Here is a 23,554-nt window from a genome sequence, read left to right as displayed (position 1 = left end):
ACGGACTACCAGGACATGTACTCAGAGCATGCGCGGACCAACTGGCAAATCAAATTAAATTGTATTTGCCACATGCGCCGAATACAACAGGTGTAGACCTTACAGTGAAATGCTTACTTACAAGACCTTAACCAACAATGCAGTTTTACTCAACAATTATGTATGAAGTTGAGTGGAAAAAGGACTGGGGGGGGGCAAATATACTTCTCCCATGGGCAAAGAAACTCAAAAGGGGTGATTATATTAATTTACAGTAATTTTGATCCGAATGTGCAAATTGTCCAAACAGATCCGCAAGGTAGATGGATGATTTTAAATATGTTATTGGACCATAAACAGATATGGCTCATTAACCTTTACGGACCAAATAATGATGATCCACAATTCGTTGACAATATATATAATAAATTATCAACCCTGCAAGCAATACAAGACTCTATTATTATGGTGGGAGATTATAACACTGTTTTAAACAGCTCAATGGACCGTGAAGGAAATCACACTACAAACTATCAACCTCATGCTCTTAAGGAAATCATGAATGTCATGGATACATAAGAACTAGTGGATATATGGAGGCTTAAATAACCTGACCTAGTGAGATATACATGGCGGAGACTCAATCAAGCTAGTCGTCTTGACTTCTTTCTTATGTCATTCTCGTTGGCACCAAAAGTTTAAAAAGTGTTGATAGGGGACAGAATGCGGTCGGACCATCATATAATTGGCATATACAGTGGGGAGAACAAGTATTTGATACACTGCCGATTTTGCAGGTTTTCCTACTTACAAAGCATATAGAGGTCTGTAATTTTTTAAACAAAAATCCAGAAAATCACATTGTATGATTTTTAAGTAATTAATTTGCATTTTCTTGCATGACATAAGTATTTGATACATCAGAAAAGCAGAACTTAATATTTGGTACAGAAACCTTTGTTTGCAATTACAGAGATCATACGTTTCCTGTAGGTCTTGACCAGGTTTGCACACACTGCAGCAGGGATTTTGGCCCACTCCTCCATACAGACCTTCTCCAGATCCTTCAGGTTTCAGGGCTGTCGCTGGGCAATACGGACTTTCAGCTCCCTCCAAAGATGTTATATTGGGTTCAGGTCTGGAGACTGGCTAGGCCACTCCAGGACCTTGAGATGCTTCTTACGGAGCCACTCCTTAGTTGCCCTGGCTGTGTGTTTCGGGTCGTTGTCATGCTGGAAGACCCAGCCACGACCCATCTTCAATGCTCTTACTGAGGGAAGGAGGTTGTTGGCCAAGATCTCGCAATACATGGCCCCATCCATCCTCCACTCAATACGGTGCAGTCGTCCTGTCCCCTTTGCAGAAAAGCATCCCCAAAGAATGATGTTTCCACCTCCATGCTTCACGGTTGGGATGGTGTTCTTGGGGTTGTACTCATCCTTCTTCTTCCTCCAAACACGGCGAGTGGAGTTTAGACCAAAAAGCTCTATTTTTGTCTCATCAGACCACATGACCTTCTCCCATTCCTCCTCTGGATCATCCAGATGGTCATTGGCAAACTTCAGACGGGCCTGGACATGCGCTGGCTTGAGCAGGTGGACCTTGCCTGCGCTGCAGGATTTTAATCCATGACGGCGTAGTGTGTTACTAATGGTTTTCTTTGAGACTGTGGTCCCAGCTCTCTTCAGGTCATTGACCAGGTCCTGCCGTGTAGTTCTGGGCTGATTCCTCACCTTCCTCATGATCATTGATGCCCCACGAGGTGAGATCTTGCATGGAGCCCCAGACCGAGGTTGATTGACCGTCATCTTGAACTTCTTCCATTTTCTAATAATTGTGCCAACAGTTGTTGCCTTCTCACCAAGCTGCTTGCCTATTGTCCTGTAGCCCATCCCAGCCTTGTGCAGGTCTACAATTTTATCCCTGATGTCCTTACACAGCTCTCTGGTCTTGGCCATTGTGGAGAGGATGGAGTCTGTTTGATTGAGTGTGTGGACAGGTGTCTTTTATACAGGTAACGAGTTCAAACAGGTGCAGTTAATGCAGGTAATGAGTGGAGAACAGGAGGGCTTCTTAAAGAAAAACTAACAGGTCTGTGAGAGCCGGAATTCTTACTGGTTGGTAGGTGATCAAATACTTATGTCATGCAATAAAATGCAAATTAATTACTTAAAAATCATACAATGTGATTTTCTGGATTTTTTTTTTTGATTCCGTCTCTCACAGTTGAAGTGTACCTATGATAAAAATGACAGACCTCTGCATGCTTTGTAAGTAGGAAAACCTGCAAAATCGGCAGTGTATCAAATACTTGTTCTCCCCACTGTACATTACTCTTATTGAATTTCCACGTGGGCGAGGATATTGGAAATTTTATCAAAGCCTATTGGATGATAACTTGTTTTTAGCTAGGACAGAGGAATCTATAACAGATTTTTTCCAACATAACATAGGTACAGCAGATCCCCATATTGTATGGGACACTTCTACATTTGCCTTTATAGGCCATGCAATTCAGTACTCATTTCGAAAACAAAAACAATTCAGATCAAAAGAGTCCATACTAACAAAGGAAATAGAAGGTCTAACAGAACAGATAGATAGCAATAAAAACTGTAACATAGAGGCTCAGAATAAATTAGAGGAAAAACTAAAAGAAATGGGGGAACTTATTCAAGAAAGATCAAGTGTAATATATTATAAAAAATTAAGCAAACTGGATGGAATATGGGGGAAAATGCACCAAATTATTTTTTAATCTTCAACATAGAAATTGTAACAAAAATAATTTACTGAAACTGGTTACAAATGACGGAGTCAACCATGATTCACCAAATTATATTTTGAAGGAGCAAGCAAAGTACTTTAAGCATATGTTTTCATTTCAGTCGCCTCCATCTCCTCTAACTGAAGCTAATTGTATGGATTTTTTTTCTATTGTTAATGTAAAATAACAGCCATACAGAAAGACTCATGGGAAGGTGAAATTACAGAGGAGGAACTTCTGGATGCAATTAAAGTCCGGGAAAACTCCAGGTTTGTATGGCATACCAGTTGAGGTATACCAAAACTTTTTTGATAAACTCAGAGGACCGTTATTAGCATGTTTTAACCACTCCTATGTAAATGGTAGATTATCAGACACTCAAGAAGGTCTGATTTTATTATTACTGAAACAGGATAAAAGTGGGGAAAATAAAGATCCAGTCCATTAAAAAAATTGGAGACCCCTTACACTTCAGTGTTGTGATGCAAATATTCTAGCAAAATGTATAGCGCATAGAATTAAATAGGTATTGTCAGACATTATTCATTCTAATCAGACAGGTTTTTAACATGGACGACACATTGGAGATAATATAAGGCAAGTACTGGAAATAATAGAACACTATGAAAAATCTGGGAAACCAGGCCTGCTATTCATAGCTGACTTTGATAAGGCTTTTGATAAAGTACGACTGGAGTTTATATATAAATGCCTGGAGCATTTCAATTTTGGAGAATCTCTTATGAAATGGGTTCAAATCATGTATAGTAACCCTAGGTGTAAAATAGTAAATAATGGCTTTTTCTCCGAAAGTTTTAAACTGTCAAGAGGAGTAAAACAAGGTTGTCCACTATCGGCATATCTATTTATTATGGCCATCGAAATGTTAGCTATTAAAATCAGATCCAACAATAATATCAAGGGATTAGAAATCCAGGGCTTAAAAAGAAAGGTGTCATTGTATACTGATGACTCATGTTTTCTTTTAAATCCACAACTTGAATCCCTCCACAGCCTCAGAGGATCTAGATAAATGTTCTTACCTATCTGGATTACAACCAAATTATGATAAATGTACTATATTAAGTATTGGATCACTAAAAAACACAATTTTTACATCACCGTGTAGTTTACCAATAATATGGTCTGATGGTGATGTGGATATACTCGGAATACATATCACAAAATAAATAAATGATCTCACTCCAATAAATTTTAATATAAAGTTAGCAAAAATAGATAAGATCTAGCTACCATGGAAAGTTAAATGTCTCCTGATTCTGCCTCCTCAACCCTCCTCTCCTCCCTTTCTGCATCTTTTGACTCTCTATGTCCCCTATCCTCCTGGCCGGCTCGGTCCTCCCCTCCTGCTCCGTAGCTTGACGACTCATTGCGAGCTCACAGAAGAGGGCTCCGGGCAGCCGAGCGGAAATGGAGGAAAACTAGACTCCCTGCGGACCAGTCATCTTTTCACTCCCTCCTCTCTACATTCTCTTCCTCTGTTTCCGCTGCTAAAGCCACTTTCTACCACTCTAAATTGCAAGCCTCTGCCTCTAACCCTAGGAAGCTCTTTGCCACCTTCTCTTCCCTGCTGAATCCTCCTCCTCCTCCCTCTCTGTGGATGACTTCGTCAACCATTTTGAAAAGAAGGTTGACGACATCCAATCCTCATTTATTAAGTCAAATGATACCGCTGGTCCTGCTCACACTGCCCTACCCTATGCTTTGACTTCTTTCTCCCCTCTCTCTCCAGATGAAATCTTGCGACTTGTGACGGCCGGCCGCGCAACAACCTGCCCGCTTGACCCTATCCTCTCCTCTCTTCTCCAGACCATTTCCGGAGACCTTCACCCTTACCTCACCTCGCTCATCAACTCATCCTTGACCGCTGGCCATGTCCCTTCCATCTTCAAGAGAGCGAGAGTTGCACCCCTCCTCAAAAGACCTACACTCGATCCCTCCGATGTCAAAAACTACAGACCAGTATCCCTTCTTTCTTTTCTCTCCAAAACTCTTGAGCGTGCTGTCTCTAGCCAACTCTCCTGCTATCTCTCTCAGAATGACCTTCTTGATCCAAACCAGTCAGGTTTCAAGACGGTGGCTCTCCGCACTGCTAAAGCTAACTTTCTCTCCTCTGCTCTTATCCTTCTAGACCTATCCGCTGCCTTTGATACTGTGAACCATCAGATCCTCCTTTCCACCCTCTCCGAGTTGGGCATCTCTGGTGCTGCTCACTCTTGGATTGTGTCCTACCTGACAGGTCGCTCCTACCAGGTGGCGTGGCGAGAATCTGTCTCCGCACCACGTGCTCTCACCACTGGTGTCCCCCAGGGCTCAGTTCTAGGCCCTCTCCTGTTCTCTCTATACACCAAGTCACTTGGCTCTGTCATATCCTCACATGGCCTCTCCTATCATTGCTACGCAGACGACACACAATTAATTTTCTCCTTTCCCCCGTGTGATAACCAGGTGGCGAATCGCATCTCTGCATGTCTGGCAGACATATCAGTGTGGATGTCGGCTCACCACCTCAAGCTGAAGCTCGACAAGACGGAGTTGCTCTTCCTCCCGTGGAAGGACTGCCCGCTCCATGATCTCGCCATCACGGTTGACAACTCCATTGTGTCCTCCTCCCAGAGTGCAAAGAACCTTGGCGTGACCCTGGACAACACCCTGTCGTTCTCCGCTAACATCAAAGCGGTGACCCGATCCTGCAGGTTCATGCTCTACAACATTCGCAGAGTACGACCCTACCTTACACAGAAAGCGGCACAGGTCCTAATCCAGGCACTTGTCATCTCCCGTCTGGATTACTGCAACTCGCTGTTGGCTGGGCTCCCTGCCTGTGCCATTAAACCCCTACAACTTATCCAGAACGCTGCAGCCCGTCTGGTGTTCGACCTTCCCAAGTTCTCTCATGTCACCCCGCTCCTCCGCACACTCCACTGGCTTCCAGTTGAGGCTTGCATCTACTACAAGACCATGGTGCTTGCCTACGGAGCTGTGAGGGGAACGGCACCTCCTTACCTTCAGGCTCTGATCCTACACCCAAACGTGGGCACTACGTTCATCCACCTCTGGCCTGCTAGCTCCCCTATCTCTACAGAAGCACAGTTCCCGCTCAGCCAAGTCAAAGCTATTTGCTGCTCTGGCACCCCAATGGTGGAACAAGCTCCCCCACGACGCCAGGACAGCGGAGTCACTGACCACCTTCCGGAGACACTTGAAACCCTACCTCTTTAAGGAATACCTGGAATAGTATAAAGTAATCCTTCTACGCCCCCTCCCCCACCCCCCCCATAAAAAAATAAGAAAAAAAGTGGTTGTCCCACTTGCTATCATAAGTTGAATGCACCAATTTGTAAGTCGCTCTGGATAAGAGCGTCTGCTAAATGATGTAAATGTAAATACCTGTCTATTTGTGGAAAAATAACCCTGATTAACTCTCTAGTATTATCCCAGTTTACCTATTTGCTTATGGTCTTGCCTATGCCTAGCAAACAGTTTTTTAAAGTATATGAGAAAAAAAATATTCCATTTTATTTGGAACAGTAAGCCAGACAAAATTAAACAGGCCTATTTATATAATGAATATGAATTCGGAGGACATCAATTATTAAATATTAAAGCATTAGACCTATCACTAAAAGCTTCAGTCATACAAAAGTTATACTTAAATCCAAACTGGTTCTCTAGCAAATTAGTAAGATTGTCTCACCCCATGTTCAAGAATGGCTTTTTTCCTTTTATTCAGATTACAACGTCTCACTTTCAGTTATTTGAAAAGGAAATCATCTTCCAAATATCAATTTAATCCTCCAGAAATGTCACGATCGTTCATGAACGAGAAGGACCAAGCGCAGCGTGATATGCATTCATATTTATATCACGAATAAACGCACAACCAAAACAACAAACGAAACGTGACGTCCAAGGTAGACAAATAACATACCTTACACGGAACAAGATCCCACAACTAACTCGTGCCAAAAGGCTGCCTAAGTATGGTCCCCAATCAGAAACAACGAGCTACAGCTACCTCTGATTGGGAACCACCCCGGCCAACATAGATCTACACATCATAGATTCTATAACAATGAACAAACACAACACGGAATATACACATCCTGCCTCAACAAATAAACGTCCCTTGAGTCAGGGCGTGACAGTACCCCCCCCCAAAGGTGCGGACTCCGACCTTGCCACATAAATATAACAGGGTAGGGGCCGGGTGGGCATTCCGCCTCGGCAGCGGATCCGGCTCCGGGTGTGACCACCACTTACTCTCCACCTCCCCGTTGCGCCCCTGGTCAGGTCTGGACCTTGGCGCGCTGCTTCCTCTCTCCTTCCTCCCACGAAGTACCATGCCCTGTCTGGACCCTGGTGTGGGAGACCCCGAACCTGGAGAGGGGCTGACGTCTGGGTCTGGACTGGAACCGCTGACTGGAGCTGGACCAGACGACTGTGGATCGAACTGCTCTGGCTCCGGGGTGGAGCCGCTGACCGGCACTGGATCAGGCACCGGTGGAGCGGACTGCTCTGGCTCCGGAGTGGAGCCGCTGACCGGAGCTGGACTAGACCCCGGTGGAGCGGATTGCTCTGGCTCCGGAGTGGAGCAGCTGACCGGTGCCGGACCAGGCACTGGTGGAACAGGCACGGGCCGTGCCGGACTGGACACACGCACCACTGGCTTGGTGCGGGGAGCAGGAACGGGCCGGACTGGGCTGACGATGCGCACCACTGGCTTGGTGCGGGGAGCAGGAACGGGCCGTACTGGGCTGATGATGCGCACCACTGGCTTGGTGCGGGGAGCAGGAACGGGCCGTACTGGGCTGACGACGCGCACAACTGGCTTGGTGCGGGGGGCAGGAGCAGGCCGGACTGGGCTGACGACGCGCACCACTGGTTTGGTGCGGGGGGCAGGAACGGGCCGTACTGGGCTGACGACGCGCACCACTGGCTTGGTGCGGGGAGCAGGAACGGGCCGTACTGGGCTGACGACGCGCACCACTGGCTTGGTGCGGGGGGCAGGAGCAGGCCGGACTGGGCTGACGACGCGCACCACTGGCTTGGTGCAGGGGGCAGGAACGGGCCGTACTGGGCTGACGACGCGCACCACTGGCTTGGTGCGGGGGGCAGGAGCAGGCCGGGCCGGGCTGGCGACGCGCACCACTAGTTTGGTGCGAGGGACAGGAACAGGCCGGACCGGGCTGGCGACGCGCACCACAGGCTTGATGCGAGGAACAGGAACGGGCCGAACCGTACTGGGAACACCTACCACTGGCTTAGTGCGGGGAGCAGGAACGGGCCGGACCGGACTGGCGACACGCACCACTTGATTGGTGCGAGGAGCAGGACTGGGTTCCTTCATTAACCCCCGCTCCTTCTGCTTTCTAACCAGCTCCTCTCGCCGTGCCTCTACACTTTCCTTCTGCTCCCTCTGAACCAATGGCCCCCCTAATCTGGTGGCCTCCTCTGCTAACCAGCGGAACCGCCCTATCGCGGCTTCCTGCTGCCTCGTCGTCCACGCCGTGTGCCACCCCCAAAAAATGTTTGGGCTTGTCTCTCCACCGTGATCATGGCCTCCATCCCTCTTGCCAGCCTCTCTCTCATCACCTCCCAAGTCCACCCTCTCTCCTCGTCACGCTGCTTGATCCAGGATTGGTGGGATCTTCTGTCACGATCGTTCATGAACGAGAAGGACCAAGGCGCAGCGTGATATGCATTCATATTTATTTCACGAATAAACGCACAACCAAAAGAACAAACGAAACGTGACGTCCAAGGTAGACAAATAACATACTGTACTCCCACAACTAACTCGTGCCAAAAGGCTGCCTAAGTATGGTCCCCAATCAGAGACAACGAGCTACAGCTGCCTCTGATTGGGAGCCACCCCGGCCAGCATAGATCTACACATCATAGATTCTATAACAATGAACAAACACAACACGGAATATACACATCCTGACTCAACAAATAAACGTCCCTTGAGTCAGGGCGTGACAAGAAATGACAGAACAAATAATGCAACAAATACTGTGGTTAAACTCAAATATACTAATTGATAAAAAACATTTTTTTTTGAAAAAATGTTTTAAAAAGGTATAATCTTCGTAAATGATATCATAGGTATAACTGGTGGAGTTATGTCACACATGCAGCTTAAAAAAACATATGGAAATGTCTGCTCTACCAAAAATTACAACCAAATAATTGCAGAAATACCGCAAAAATGAAAGAGGAAAGTGGAAGGGGAAAAAAGTAAGGACCTTGTCTGTCGGCCCTGCATTAAAGACCATAATTGGTTAAAGAAAATTGTGATAAATAAAAAGTATACCAGTTTCATTTAAGGACCAAAGGATTGAGAGCCATCCCATATAGATTGCAAAATAGTTGGGAAGAAATTTTTGACGTACCGATTCCATGGCAAATGGTTTATGAACTGATAAGCAAAACGACGCCGGATTCAAAACGTATTATAAATTATTATACAAAATTCTTGCAACGAATATAATGTTATTTATATGGGGGATACAATCTTCCCAGCTCTGCAGACTTTGCTGCGAAGAGACATAATCATTAGATCATTTGTTTTGGTAACTGCTCGGCATCCGAACGTAAGGCGCTACAGAGGGTAATGCCTACAGCCCAGTACATCACTGGGACCAAGCTTCCTGCCATCCAGGACCTATGTACTAGGCGGTGTCAGAGGAAGGCCCAAAAAATTGTCAAAGACTCCAGTCACCCAAGTCATAGACTGTTCTCTCTGCTGCCGCACGGCAAGCGGTACCGGAGCGCCAAATCTAGGTCCAAAAGGCTCTTTAACAGCTTCTACCCCCAAGCTATTAGACTGCTGAACAATTAATCAAATGGCCACCTGGACTATTTGCATTGTCAAATCCCTACCTACATGTACAAATTACCTCGACTAACCTGTAACCCGCACATTGACTCGGTACCGGTACCCCCTGTATTTGCCTCATAATTGTTATTTTATTGTGTTACTCTTTTTTATTTTTTACTTTAGTTTATTTAGTAAATATTTTCTTAACTCTATTTTCTGAAAACTGCATTGTTGGTTAAGGGCTCGTAAGTAAGCATTTCACGATAAGGTCTACACCTGTTGTATTCGGCGCATGTGACAAATAACATTTGATTTGATTTGAATAAGGGTTAAGGGTTAGAGCTAGGTTGTAGGTTTAGTGGATAGTCTACATTTCCCGTACCTCGATTATTTGTAGACAGGTAATATACAATTATTGTCCAGAAAAATCACCAGAAAAATGGCATAAGTCCTTAAAATCTTGAAATCTGTTCATCCAGTACTGAGTATGGTGTTTCCTTAAAAATCCCCACAGCTCTCATTCCGCTGGTTGTGGTTGTGGACCCATATGGCATTTTAAAAACCTGTATGGAATTTTCTATCGAATTCGTCACCATTGTCATGTCTCAAAAACAACAGCATCTGCTCCATTCAACTGTTTTCTGTTGCCAAGTCAGATCGAATTTGAGTTGCAGTTCCCATCCTGCATCTCACCTCATTCATGAACTAACCAGCAATATATTTTGGATTGCTATTGGTAGAACAGGCATGGAGCCAGATAACTGTTTGTGAGAACCTATCAATTGCGCCAATAATACAAATGCCATAAGGCTTCAGTTTATCGTAGGAGTCAACATGCCACAAAAAATGTGGACCTGGGTTCCTGTAAAGACATCGTCGGAAGCCATTCCTGCGTCTTTGTTGCACTCCATGGGGGTCTAGAATATGAAGCAAAAGCCTGACTGTGTTTTGGGTCACCACTAATCCTGCTTGGATGTAAGATGCATTCGTTTGTATCAATGAAGCTCCATGTCAGCCCAGTTGATCAAGAAGGAATAACGCTATGTCATGAAGGATCAATTTTGTTGTCCCCCGTATGTAGAGCCTTTGAGAACTTAGAATTCTCCACAATGTACGTAAACTAATGATAACACCATCGATATTGCTCAATGACACTAATATCTCCCAATGCCTCAAACCGAGGAGAAAATAAAAGTTGATAAACTCAAGCAAACAAGCAATAATGTCAACCTGTGAGGGAGCCAAGCTTGCAGAGTAGCCTATGCTAATGTTTCAGCATAATTAAGGCATAGGCTATTTTTCATAATAATAATAATAATAATAATAATAATATGCCATTTAGCAGATGCTTTTATCCAAAGCGACTTACAGTCATGTGCACATACATTTTTACGTATGGGTGGTCCCGGGGATTGAACCCATTACCCTGGCGTTACAAGCGCCATGCTCTACCAATTGAGCTACAGAGGACCACCCATAACGTGCAACCGGATTTTCGTAATAACCACATCTTTCTTCTTATAAAGTGATCTTTCTCGTAATAACAAGATCTTTATTGTTATAATGTTATCTTTCTCGTAATAATGAGATAATGGATTATTTCATTATAACGAGTTATTGAATTATTTCATAATAACGTGATCTTATCTCATAAAAATTATATTTAAAAAAAAATCTGCAATACGCCACCATAACTGGCTACCTGACAGGCTCACTTACCCATTGAATTCGTCATCTCTCTTCTCGAAACCACAGTACATAAAACAATAGAGGTAAGATGGATATTGATTTTGAGACGTGTTGAGGAAAACTCATTTGATGAATCAGGCAGAATTCAGTTATCAGCAATAAGAGGTTTATTCTAGCAAGGAAGATCACTCACAGGATGAAGCCGGAGAGTAACTTTCAGGACACACAGGGAAGGAATTCTCAGAATATACCGGAAAGGAACTCTCAGGATATACCTGAGAGGATCTCTGATTATTTACAAGTCACTCAGTCTTTCTATACTCCACCTACACAAAGAGCTGCTTACCCCTCAAAGAGGTAGGCAAGCTTACATGAGTGAAAAGGGGTACTTAGCTCTAATCCCTTAAAGCATTAAAATAAATAAAAGCAGCTTCTAAGCAGTTCTCACAGCCTACAGTATGTGTCTAAAATAGGTGTGTGATAAGATCTTTAGAGCCTAAACAGACAAGAGAAGAATTCAACCCAGCTGGCTTTTAGTGCCCAGAGATAAGAACGAATAACAAATCACTCCTTTGTGGGGTGTATGAAGACAGCAAAAGGAAAATTACCAGTGACTGTGGAAAATTACCAGTGACTGTAACAAAACCATTTTGCGCCAACACATGAGATGTCGTTTTTAATATTTTAGTATACGCTTTTCACATACATTACAAAATTCCTGTTATTTTTCGATTTCTCACAAAAACAAGCATATCTCTGTGAAATGTCAACAGAGCACTGAGCGTATACCAAGCTTTTTATTTAGCCTTTTACATTTAAATCAGCACGTCATGCTAATTTAGCTTTTTGCGACCCGCGGAAACAACTTTGAAGACGATGATCACAAAATGTTAAATCCTCAAAAGTTGTTACGAGAAACCTGCACCGCAATGTCAAAGCTCGGTGCTTATTATAGGATGTATTAAGTTACAAAATCCGACTTTTTGGATATAATGTTAATGACATGTTAGAGAAAGACCCCACTGAATGATTCATAACATGAATAATCATATTTGTCTTGGTAAAATGTATTTTAGAAGATAAGGAAGTGACATTTCATCACCAAAGTGTGTTTTCTACATTATGTATGCTGTTAATGTTTGGAAATGAAATTATATATTTATTTGATTGTAGATACGTTATATACAGTTGAAGTCAGAAGTTTACATACACCTTTGCCAAATACATTTAAACTCAGTTTTTCACAATTCCTTACATTTAATCCTAGTAAAAAATCCCTGTCTTAGGTCAGTTAGGATCACCACTTTATTTTAAGAATGTGAAATGTCAGAATAATTGTAGAGATAATTATTTATTTAAGCTTTTATTTCTTTCATCACATTCCCAGTGGGTCAGAAGTTTACATACACTCAATTAGTATTTGGTAGCATTGCCTTTAAATTGTTTAACTTGGGTCAAACGGTTCGGGTAGCCTTCCACAAGCTTCCCACAATAAGTTGGGTGAATTTTGGCCCATTCCTCCTGACAGAGCTAGTGTAACTGAGTCAGGTTTGTAGGCCTCCTTGCTCGCACACACTTTTTCAGTTCTGCCCACAAATGTTCTATAGGATTGAGGTCAGGGCTTTGTGATGGCCACTCCAATACCTTGACTTTGTTGTCCTTAAGCCATTTTGCCACAACTTTGGAAGTATGCTTGGGGTCATCGTCCATTTGGAAGACCCATTTGTGACCAAGCTTTAACTTCCTAACTGATGTCTTGAGATGTTGCTTCAATATAGCCACATACTTTTCCTTCCTCATGATGCCATCTATTTTGTGAAGTGCACCAGTCCCTCCTGCAGCAAAGCACCCCCACAGCATGATGCTGCCACCCCCGTGCTTCACGGTTGGGATGGTGTTGTTCGGCTTGCATGCCCAACCCCTTTTTTCTCCAAACATAACGATGGTCATTATGGCCAAACAGTTCTATTTTTGTTTCATCAGACCAGAGGACATTTCCCCAAAAAGTACGATCTTTGTCCTCATGTGCAGTTGCAAACCGTAGTCTGGCTTTTTTATGGCGGTTTTGGAGCAGTGGCTTCTTCCTTGCTGAGCAGCCTTTCAGGTTATGTCGATATAGGACTCGTTTTACTGTGGATATAGATAATTTTGTACCTGTTTCCTCCAGCATCTTCACAAGGTCCTTGGCTGTTGTTCTGGGATTGATTTGCACTTTTCGCACCAAAGTACGTTCATCTCTAGGAGACAGAACGCATCTCCTTCCTGAGCGGTATGACGGCTGCGTGGTCCCATGGTGTTTATACTTGTGTACTATTGTTTGTACAGATGAACGTGGTACCTTCAGGCGTTTGGAAATTGCTCCCAAGGATGAACCAGACTTGTGGAGGTCTACAAAAAAATTTCTGAGGTCTTGGCTGATTTCTTTTTATTTTCCCATGATTTCAAGCAAAGAGGCACTGAGTTTGAAGGTAGGCCTTGAAATACATCCACAGGTACACCTCCAATTGACTCAAATGATGTCAAATTAGCCTATCATAAGCTTCTAAAGCCATGACATCATTTTCTGGAATTTTCCAAGCTGTTTAAAGGCACAGTCAACTTAGTGTATGTAAACTTATGACCCACTGGAATTGTGATACAGTGAATTATAAGTGAAATAATCTGTCTGTAAACAATTGTTGGAAAAATGACTTGTGTCATGTACAAAGTAAATGTCCTAACCGACTTGCAACAATACATTTGTGGAGTGGTTGAAAAACAAGTTTTAATGACTCCAACCTAAGTGTATGTAGACTTCCCACTTCAACTGTACATAGTCTTAGCAAGCTAAGCTTTTTTAGCTATAATATTTAGCTACCTAGATAGCTTTGCAAACGTTAGCTTAGCTAGCTAGCGCCAAGTGTAGGCGATAGATAAATGCCGTAAAAACAGACATTTAGACTGACATTTATTTTTTACCTGAGAATTACTTTTGATGCACCAGCAACACCATTGAGGCTACAACCTATAGGAATCTCCACCCAGTTGACTACTTTAAAATGGTGGAACCATGGGGAAGGCCCTCAATGGCGCTGCTAAAACTGCCTTTTGGCCAATAGAGGCTTCTATCATTCTCTATGCTCAGAATTTGGGCGGAGTACACCCTCTCGCTTCGCCTCTTCCTCTCTGGTTTGATTCATCATGCAGTTTATGCTTCTGTCATTCTGCAATGAATAATAAAGAGCAGGCCTACGAAGTGTTAGTGTGGGAAGAATAAAAAGTGGGCTAAAAGAAAGCTGTATCTGGATCAGTAAGAACCAGAAGTTTGCATATTAATTCACAGAAAAAGGGGAACAGGGGACTACATTTATCTGGTTGCCGTAGTGTTCTTTCATTTAGCTGGAGCCATATATCTGGTGGTGGTGGTCCTCTGTAGCTCAGCTGGTAGAGCACGGCGCTTGTAACGCTAAGGTAGTGGGTTCGATCCCCGGGACCACCCATAAACAACAACAACAAAAAATGTATGCACGCATGACTGTAAGTCGCTTTGGATAAAAGCGTCTGCTAAATGGCATATTATTATATATTATATTTACATGTAGACAAAAAGGTATGACTCTGGCTTCATGGCTTCAAATAATTGAGTCTCACAAATCCTTACAGATAGCCATTTATTACATTTGCCTTCCAGGTTGTTAACCATTGTAATGAATATAATGTCAAACATGTATGCAAAAACACGTTAATTTAGAATAGATAAAGACTGAGTTATTGTTTGTGTGCCGGTGCGCTAAATGATCATATCTTGGAATGGTTAAGTAAATGTGGAAATGACATTGCTGTTTTGTGAAGTTATACTGTGCATTGATAAATCACAGTAAAATCGTATATATTTTCTTGTTTTTCGTTTACACACATAGGGCATCATCAGTGTTTTCATCTTCCATTTATTAAATTAAAAGGTGTTATTTAATCATACTGTGATGGACATTTCAAACTCACCAAATTCAGTTGGACATAAGCTTGCATCACAACCGCATTGACTAAGAAAATGTGCATTCGGAAAGTATTCAGACCCCTTCAATTTTTCCACATTTTGGTACGTTACAGCCTTATTCTATAATGGATTAAAACAAATTTTTCCCTCAATCTACACACAATACCCCATGATGACAAAGCAAAAACAGGTTTTTAGAAATGTGTGCACACTTATTAAAAATAAGAAACTGAAATATCACATTTACATAAGTATTCTGACCCTTTACTCAGTACTTTGTTTAAGCACCTTTGGCAGCGATTACAGCCTTGAGTATTCTTGGGTATGACGCTACAAAATTGGCAAACCTGTATTTGGGGAGTTTCTCCCATTCTTCTCTGTAAATCCTCTCAAGCTTTGTCAGGTTGGATGGGGAGCGTAACTGCACAGCTGTTTTCAGGTCTCTCCAGAGATGTTCGATCGGGTTCAAGTCCGGGCTTTGGCTGGGCCACTCAAGGACATTCAGAGACGTGTCCCGAAGCCACTCCTGCATTGTCTTGGCTGTATGCTTAGGGTCGTTGTCATGTTGGAAGGTGAACCTTCGCCACAGTCTGAGCGCTCTGGAGCAGGTTTTCAGCAAGGATCTCTCTGTACCTTGTTCCGTTCATCTTTCCCTCGATACTGACTAGTCTCCCAGTCTCTGCCACTGAAAAAAATCCCCACAGCATGATGCTGCCACCACCATGCTTCACCGTAGGGATGGTATTGGCCAGGTGATGAACGTTGCCTGGTTTCCTCCAGACGTGATGCTTGGCATTCAGGCTAAAGAGTTCAACCTTGGTTTCATCAGACCAGAGAATCTTGTTTCTCATGGTCAGAGTCCTTTAGGTGCCTTTTGGCAAACTCCAAGTGGGCTGTCGTGCCTTTTACTGAGAAGTGGCTTCCGTCTGGCCACTCTACTATATAGGCCTGATTGGTGGAGTGCTGCAGAAATGGTTGTCCTTCTGGAAGGTCCTTGGCCCTCCCGCAGAGTCCTCCCCTCTCCACAGAGGAACTCTGGAGCTCTGTCAGAGTGACCATTGGGTTCTTGTTCACCTCCCTGATCAAGGCCCTTCTCCCCCGATTGCTCAGTTTGGCCGAGCAGCCAGCTCTAGGAAGAGTCTTGGTGGTTCCAAACTTCTTCCATTTAAGAATGATGGAGGGCACTTTGTTCTGTGGGAACTTCAATGCTGTAGACATTTTTTGGTACTCTTCCCCAGATCTGTGCCTCGACACAATCCTCTCTCGGAGCTCTACAGACAATTCCTTCAACCTCATGGTTTATTTTTTGAAGAAGGCACAGTGATGCCGAAACGTTGGTGGTTTCTTACCCAATACATTACTGGGAGTTTATACATAGAGTGTGCGACTCTCTTTATTTGTTTTTATAGCTTACAGTTTATTCACCATTAGTCAGCACCTCTACACTAAATAATGTTCTCTGGGTGTGCACCAGCTCATGCTTTTTATAGTTTTTTGCTCTGACATGCACTGTCAACTATGGGACCTTATATAGACAGGTGTGTGCCTTTCCAAATCATGTCCAATCAATTGAATTTACCACAGGTGGATTCCAATCAAGTTGTAGAAACATCTCAAGGATGATCAATGGAAGCAGGATGCACCTGAGCTCAATCTCGAGTCTCATAGCAAAGGGTCAGAATACTTATGTAAATAAGGTTTTTATTTTATTTAATACACTTGCAGAAATGTCTAAAAACCTGTTTTCGCTTTGTCATTATGGGGTATTGTGTGTAGATTGATGAGGGAAATGTTTTATTTATTCCATTTTAGAACAAGCCTGTTACGTAACAAAATGTGGAAAAAGTGAAGGGGTCTGAATCCCTTCCAAATGACATACAATGAATGTGATTCTAATAAGGAAGCACTTAAGTACAATTTGATCACTTGGGCAAGAAAGGTAGTAACAAGGGAATGGATGAGGCAATAGTTTAAAGATATAAATCAAAATATGTTACCAAAGTTCATAGTCAGACAAAGGACATCAAATAATGACTTTCCTCATATTCAAAAGTATTCTTGACATCCCATCTGCTGAAGCCCATTTTCGGCTCAAGGAGAGCTCTTATATTACAATACGTATTTTTTTTATACCCACATTGTCATTGGGATACTTATTTTTTGTAGTTTATGTGTTGCAGGGAACAGTGGGAGACCGGAGAGGAGAGAAGCACCGGGACTCAGTTGTTCTCAAAGAGAGAGAGTAGGTCATCATTGCTGTTGTTCGGTAAATCAGGGGGGCCAAGATATAACAGCAGCTCATCAGGATTTGTCAATTCAGGAAGTAACTGCAGAGGAGAGAGAGAGAGAATTGTAAATCCCAAAAGATTAGGTACAGCTAGTACTGTGTCATGAATACATTTTGCCTCACTCAATCATTCACAACACAAATATAGTCATTATCATTCACATATGAGCCTGTAGCTATAGTTTTTTTGTAGCTATAGTTTGTTCTTTGGTCTGCATAAAACGTACATCTGTTTGTGACCACTCGTGTGCAGATTTCCTTGTTGAAGTAAGTCATTTGCATTTTACATTTTAGTCATTTAGCAGACGCTCTTATCCAGAGTAACTTACAGTTAGGGCATTCATCTTAAGATAGCTAGGTGGGACAACCACATATCACAGGCATAGAAAGTACATTTTTCCTCAATAACGTAGCTATCAGTAGAGTCAGAGCTAGAAGGTGGTGGGGTGGGTTCAAGTGCAAGTGCAGTTATTTATTTTTTTTGGGGGGGGGTCGAGGTGAGGAGGAGGATTATTTAAGATACTGTTTGAAGAGGTAGGGTTTCAGATGTTTTCGGAAGATGGGCAGGGACTCTGCGGGAGGGCCAAGAGACCTGAGGTGGCAGAACGGAGTGTTCAGGTTAGGGTTTAGGGTTTGAGCACAGCCTGAAGGTAGGGAGGGGCAGTTCCTCTTGCTGTTCCGTAGGAAAGTACCATGGTCTTGTAGTGGATGCGAGCTTCTCCTGGAAGCCAGTGGTGTGTGCGGAGGAGCAGGTTGACCTGAGAGAAATTGGGAAGGTTGAAAACCAGGCGGGCTGCTGCGTTCTGGATAATTGCAGGGGTTTGATGGCACAAGCGGGGAGCCCAGCCAACAGCGAGTTACAGTAGTCCAGATGGGAGAGAACAAGTGCCTGGATTAGGACCTGCACCGCTTCCTGTGTGAGGTAGGGTCATACTCTACGGATGTTGTAGAGCATGAACCTGCAGGAGCGGGTCACTGCTTTGATGTTTGCAGAGAACGACAGTATGTTGTCCAGGGTCACGCCAAGGTTCTTTGCACTCTGGGAGGGCGACACTGTGGAGTTGTCAACCGTGATGGAGAGGTCTTTGAGTGGGCAGGCCTTCCCCGGGTGGAAGAGCAGTTCCGTCTTGTCGAGGTTGAGCTTGAGGTGGTAGTGAGAGATGCGTGTCGCCACCTGGGTGTCAGAAGGAGGAAGGGGAAAAGTAGTTGAGTGTCATTCGCATATTAATGATAGGAGAGACCATGTCAGGATATGACAGAGCCGAGTGACTTGGTGTATAGGGAGAAGAGGAGAGGGCCTAGAACCGAGCCCTGGGGTACACCAGTAGTGAGAGTACGTGGTGCAAACACAGATCCTCTCTACGTCACCTGGTAGGCGCGGCCTGCCAGGTAGGATGCAATCCAAGAGTGTGCATAGCCTGAGACGCCCAGCCTTGAGAGAGTGGACAGGAGTATCTGATGGTTCACGGTGTCAAAGTCAGCAAAAAGGTCTAGTAGGATGAGAACAGAGGAGAGAGTCAGCTTTGACAGTGCGGAGAGCCTCCGTGACACAGAGAAGAGCAGTCTCGTTTGAGTGACCCGTCTTGAAGCCTGACTGGTTAGGGTCAAAAAGATAGTTCTGAGAGAGATAACAAGAAAGTTGATCAGACAGCACGCTCAAGTGTTTTGGAAAGAAAATAAAGAAGGGATACAGGTCTAAAGTTTCTGACGTCAGATGAGTCGATTGTTAGTTTCTTGAGGAGGGGCACAACTCGGGCCATTTTGAAGTCAGAGGGGATGCAGCCAGTGGTCAGGGATGAGTTGATGAGGGAAGTGAGGAATAGGAGAAGGTCTCCAGAGATGGTCTGGAGAAGGGAGGAGGGGATGGGGTCGAGTGGGCAGGTTGTCGGGCGGCCAGACCTCACTAGTCGCAGGATGTCATCTGGAGAGAGAGGGGAGAAAGAGGTCAAAGCATAGGGTAGTTCTGTGTGAGTGAGACCAGTGGACTCAATAGGCTGAGTGAATGAGAAGCGGATGTCGTCAACCTTTTTTCAAAGTGATTGACAATGTCGTCCGCAGAGAGGGAGGAGGGAGGGGGTGGAGGATTAAGGACGGAGAAGAAGGTGGAAAAGAGTTTCCTAGGGTTAGAGGCAGAAGCTTGAAATTTAGAGTGGTAGAAAGTGGCTTTAGCAGCGGATACAGAGGAAGAGAAGATAAAGAGGAGGGAGTGAAAGGATGATAGCTCCTCCGGGAGTTTAGTTCTCCTCCATTTTTGCTCAGCTGCCCGCAGCCCTGTTCTGTAAGCTCGCAAAGAGTCACTCAGCTACGTAGCAGGAGGGGAGGGCCGAGCCGGCTGGGAGGAAAGGGGACAGTGCAAGTCATAAGATGCGGAAAGGGAGGAGAGTAGGGTCGAAGAGGCAGAATCAGGAGACAGAAGGGAGAAGGATTTAGCAGAAGGGACAGATGATGGGATAGAAGATGAGAGAGTAGTGGGAGAGAGAGAGCAAAGATTGCGACAGCGCATGACAATCTAGGTAGGGGCTGATTGGTTATGGTTGGAGGAAAGGGAGACAGAAAAGGAAACAAAGTAGTGATCAGAGACCTGGAGGGGGGTTGCATTGCGATTAGTAAGCGAGCAGCCTCTAGTAAAGATGAGGGCAAGCGTATTGCCTGCCTTGTGAGTTGGAGGGCACGGAGGGGAAAGAGAGAGTTGGAAAGAAATTAATCGAAGGCAGACGTCGGGAGGTTGAAGTCGCCAAGTACGAAGAGCGGTGGAGCCATCATCAGGAAATTAGCTTATCAAGGTGTCAAGCTCATTGAGGAACTCTCCAAGGGCACCTGGTGGACGATAGATGACAATAATGTTAAGCTTGAGTGGACAAGTGACAGTGACAGCATGGAATTCAAATGAGGAGATGGACAGGTGAGAGCGGGAGAAAATAGAAAATCTCCACTTAGGAGAAATGAGTAGACCTGTGCCACCACTGTGATGACCAGATGCTCTCAGACTATGAGAGAAAACATAGTCAGATGAAGAAAGAGCAGCTGGAGTAGCAGTGTTCTCTGGGGTGATCCAAGTCTCCATCAGGGCCAAAAGGTAAAGAGACTGAATGGCAGCATAGGCTGAGATGAACTCAGCATTCTTCACCGCAGATCGGCAGTTCCAAACGTTGCCATAGTCCCGGAATTCCACATGGGTTGTGCGCGCAGGGTACACTAAATTGGCAGGGTTGCAGCCAAGGGGTGGGGAGCATCTGTAAAGCCTACAGGGTGAGGTGCGAACAGGTATAGAAAACACACACAGTTGCCAAAACTACAAAAGAGCCTTCCTCAAATAACTCTGCAGAACAACTCGGCAGAACCGTCTTTGCTTCGGCGACGGTCTTAGTTTTGCGACAAAACCACCACTGACACGACCGCCACTTACAGCTGCCGCTGAGAAACCAGGGAGACTGAATAACTAACAATTGCCTAGCAGAGGTGGAGTGCACACCTCCCTGTACTAATTGCTGATTGCCTAGGTGAGGTGAAACCACTCACCCTCAATACAGCCACTGATTACCAAAACAAGTCACAAATTGCCCTGCCCTTTGATCCTGGTTGATGTGTCAACAACTATCTGCAAATGATGAGCAGTCAGCAGTTCACACACCAAGTAGGCTACTGGGAAGACAGGCAGCACTTAAAGTAGATGGCCCTAGCTAGCAAAAAGACAGTACTAGACCACAACAGATAAAGACAAAAAAAAGTTCTAGTTATCACTCCTGGAGATATCAGGAGTCCTCTAGCCATAGATTGAAGCATTAACCTCTTAAGGATCGGACCCTTTTTTTCCAATTTTTGCCTAAAATGACATACCCAAATCTAACTGCCTATAGCTCAGGACCTTTTATTATAAGTTTTTTGTTGTTGTGCACTCTCCTAAAACCTAGAATTTGGCACACATGCACGGCCACGTGTAACCACGCCAGCCCACATCCGGCTTCTTCGCCTGCAGGATCGTCTGAGACAAGCCACCTGGACTGCTGATGAAACTGAGGAGTATTTCTGTCTGTAATAAAGCCCTTTTGTGGGGAAAAACGTATTCTGATTGGCTGGGCCTGGCTCCCCAGTGGGTGGGCCTGGCTCCCTAGTGGGTGGGCCTATACCCTACCAGGCCCACCCATGGCTGCGCCCCTGCCCAGTCATGTGAAATCCATATATTAGGGCATAATGAATTCATTTAAATGGACTGATTTCCTTATATGAACTGTAACTCAGTAAAATCATTGAAATTGTTACATGTTGCGTTTATATTTTTGTTCGGTATACAGTACTTCTAACTTCCTTCATACTGGACACAGATACATAAAAATGGTATCCACAAGTTAATCTGACTCTGGGGAAGTGGATAAAGGGCCTCATTGCCAAAATACCAAAGTATCCCTTTAATAAAGAGAGTGAATTAAGTGAATTAAGATGTTGCTACTCACATCTAAGGAAGGCTCTGGCACCTCAGAGCCAGCGGAACCCCCTAACCCAAAGGAGCGTTCTGTGTGTAGTCTGGTGTTTTGGGAGGGATTGCGAGGCTGCATCATTGGTGCTCCTGGTCCCCTGAGGTGAGAGTTGCTATCGAGGCCTGGATGCTTCTGTTGCTGTTGGAGAGAACTGTGGGAGGAGTCCATGCAGCCCGAATGGGGAATCTGATTTGAAAAGAGGGTAACAGGAATATTAGCTCCTGTAATACACGTCTGTGCCATATCGACGTCTATTATGCTTAAATTTAACAATCCAATTCAACTCAAATTCAACTACTATTCCAAAGTGTCACGCTCCTTTCAATTAGAACTCATCATCAATTCTTTACATACTTTATGACTTTGATGGCACCTGTGATTTGTAGAAGGGTCAAGACAACAAAGCAATAAATTATACCATCTTTACCCACACTTAACCTTGAGATATTGCTTATAGTTCAACTTTATCAAACAATTTGGTCAACTTTATATGGTTCTTTCATTCAGATGACATTATGAATTTTATGGATAACTTATGATGAGACACGTCATTATAATAACACTGATAAGTAAACCAGGTTGCACATACAAAAGAGAAAGACCAAGTCTAAAACATGAATAGAACAACACTCCATAGTTTGTTCTCTTAACGAACAAGGGGACATCAACTTTGTCACTTAGCTGGCTACATGACAATTGAACGATAATGCACAAACATGATTATTTTCAGGAATGGGGTGGATTCGTTCATCAAGGCTGCAGACCATTGAGAACAGTAAGGACAAATCACTCAGCAGCGTAGAGGTACAGTGCCTTTTCCACATTTTGTTGTGTTACAGACTATATTTAAAATTGAGATTTTTTTGTCACTGGCCTACACATAATACCCCATAATGTCAAAGTGGAATTATCTTTTTTGAATTATTTTACAAATTAATTACAAATGAAAAGCTGAAATGTATTTATTTGTATTTGTATTTATTAGGGATCCCCATTAGCTGCTGCCAAGGCAGCAGCCACTCTTCCTGGGGTCCAAACATATTAAAACACTTATATTACATATAAAACAAAATATAAAACAGTACATCATGTGACATTATTACACCACTACATATCTACAATACAAAATGTTTAATACCACCATACAACAATATCACAATGTGTGCGTATGCATGTGTCTATAGACTTGTGTGTGTCTCTTCACAGTCCCCGTTGTTCCATAAGGTGTATTTTTACCTGTTTTTTTTAAAATCTGATTCTACTGCTTGCATCAGTTACCTGATGTGGTATAGAGTTCCATGTAGTCATGGCTCTATGTAGTACTGTGCGCCTCCCATAGTCTGTTCTGGACTTGGGGACTGTGAAGAAACCTCTGGTGGCATGTCTTGTGGGGTATGCATGGGTGTACGAGCTGTGTGGCAGTATTCCAGACAGACAGTTCGGTAAATTCAGCTTGTCAACACCTCTTACAAAAACAAGCAGTAATGAAGTCAATCTCTCTTCCACGCTGAGCCAGGAGAGACTAACATGCATG

At 43.9% G+C, this 23,554-nt stretch overlaps 1 protein-coding gene across 1 annotated transcript in view; it reads right to left on the bottom strand.

The window, feature by feature from the left end:
- Nucleotides 1-17,420: 17,420 nt before the first annotated feature.
- LOC311144616 (zinc finger MIZ domain-containing protein 2-like) overlaps nt 17,421-23,554 on the bottom strand; it is a 92,327-nt gene continuing 86,193 nt past the window's right edge. Inside the window, exons 18-19 of the mRNA XM_084180654.1 lie at nt 21,997-22,206; nt 17,421-17,585 (exon numbers count right to left, since the gene is read on the bottom strand). Coding sequence (XP_084036780.1) covers nt 17,478-17,585; nt 21,997-22,206 — 318 coding nt within the window. The 3' untranslated portion in view covers nt 17,421-17,477. The remainder of the gene's footprint in view (nt 17,586-21,996; nt 22,207-23,554) is intronic.

Source organism: Coregonus lavaretus (assembly GCF_964263955.1).
Source record: "Coregonus lavaretus genome assembly, chromosome: 17".
In the NCBI taxonomy this organism is placed as follows: domain Eukaryota; kingdom Metazoa; phylum Chordata; class Actinopteri; order Salmoniformes; family Salmonidae; genus Coregonus; species Coregonus lavaretus.
Note: the sequence above shows the minus strand (reverse complement) of the source record. Positions and strands in the feature narration are given on the sequence as shown.